General features: G+C 42.2%; 1 protein-coding gene across 3 annotated transcripts in view; it reads right to left on the reverse strand.

Moving 5' to 3' along the window:
* YBEY (ybeY metallopeptidase (putative)) overlaps window positions 1-688 on the reverse strand; it is a 12263-nt gene extending 11575 nt beyond the window's left edge. The window contains exons 1-2 of one of the 3 annotated variants that reach the window (XM_011996834.1): window positions 641-688; window positions 254-507 (exon numbers count right to left, since the gene is read on the reverse strand). In XM_011996834.1, the coding sequence (XP_011852224.1) occupies window positions 254-463 (210 nt within the window). In that variant the 5' untranslated portion in view covers window positions 464-507; window positions 641-688. Of the gene's footprint in view, window positions 1-253; window positions 508-634 lie in introns of those variants that run through there. The other 2 variants (XM_011996835.1, XM_011996836.1) reach the window with 2 other exon arrangements.
* Between the last annotated feature and the right edge of the window lie 6 nt (window positions 689-694).

A 694-nucleotide genomic window follows, 5' to 3' on the forward strand; every position in this document is an offset into this window, starting at 1 on the left:
AAAAAAAAAAAAAAAAATTAGCCAGGTGTGGTGGCCCACATCTGTAGTCCCACCTACTGGGGAGGCTGAGGCAAAAGAATCACTTGAAGCAGGCAGGGAGGTTGCAGTGAGCCGAGATCGCACCACTGCACTCCAGCCTGGGTGACAGAGCAAGACTCCGTCTTAATTAAAGAAAAAAAAAAAAAAAGACAGGAAATTTACTCTGGGAAGGTAGGCTAGACAAGAGGAACCCTTTTTTTTTTTTTTTTTTTACCTCATGAAATGGAAAAGAAAGCACATCGGTTGGGACATTTCTACCTCTGTAGATTCTATTAATGTGCTGAATATTCTTGTTGTCAACACAGATGATCCCCAGGTCAAATTTCTGCACTCCTAAAATCCTCCTTACAATCTCGATCTTACTGCGAAGTGGCGCTCTCCTGATGGGGATGACTCGCTGCAGGTTTCTAATCACCAAACTCATTTCACGAAGAATAACCAGCCCTTTAAAAATGTTTGCAACGGAACCTGGGGTTAAAGTGTAAGAGAAGACCAATCAGTACAAGTGATAACACATTCTGTAAAAATACACATGCACACGCAATCAAATCACTTTATTTGGTGGAACTGATTGAAAAATCTTAAGGTAATTTACATTTACCACAAGGAGGATGCAACAACGAGGGGCTATGGAAGGACGCCGCGGAATCAGGCC

The sequence above is a fragment of the Mandrillus leucophaeus genome, unplaced genomic scaffold, assembly GCF_000951045.1.
Source record: "Mandrillus leucophaeus isolate KB7577 unplaced genomic scaffold, Mleu.le_1.0 Scaffold526, whole genome shotgun sequence".
Taxonomy (NCBI): Eukaryota; Metazoa; Chordata; class Mammalia; order Primates; family Cercopithecidae; genus Mandrillus; species Mandrillus leucophaeus.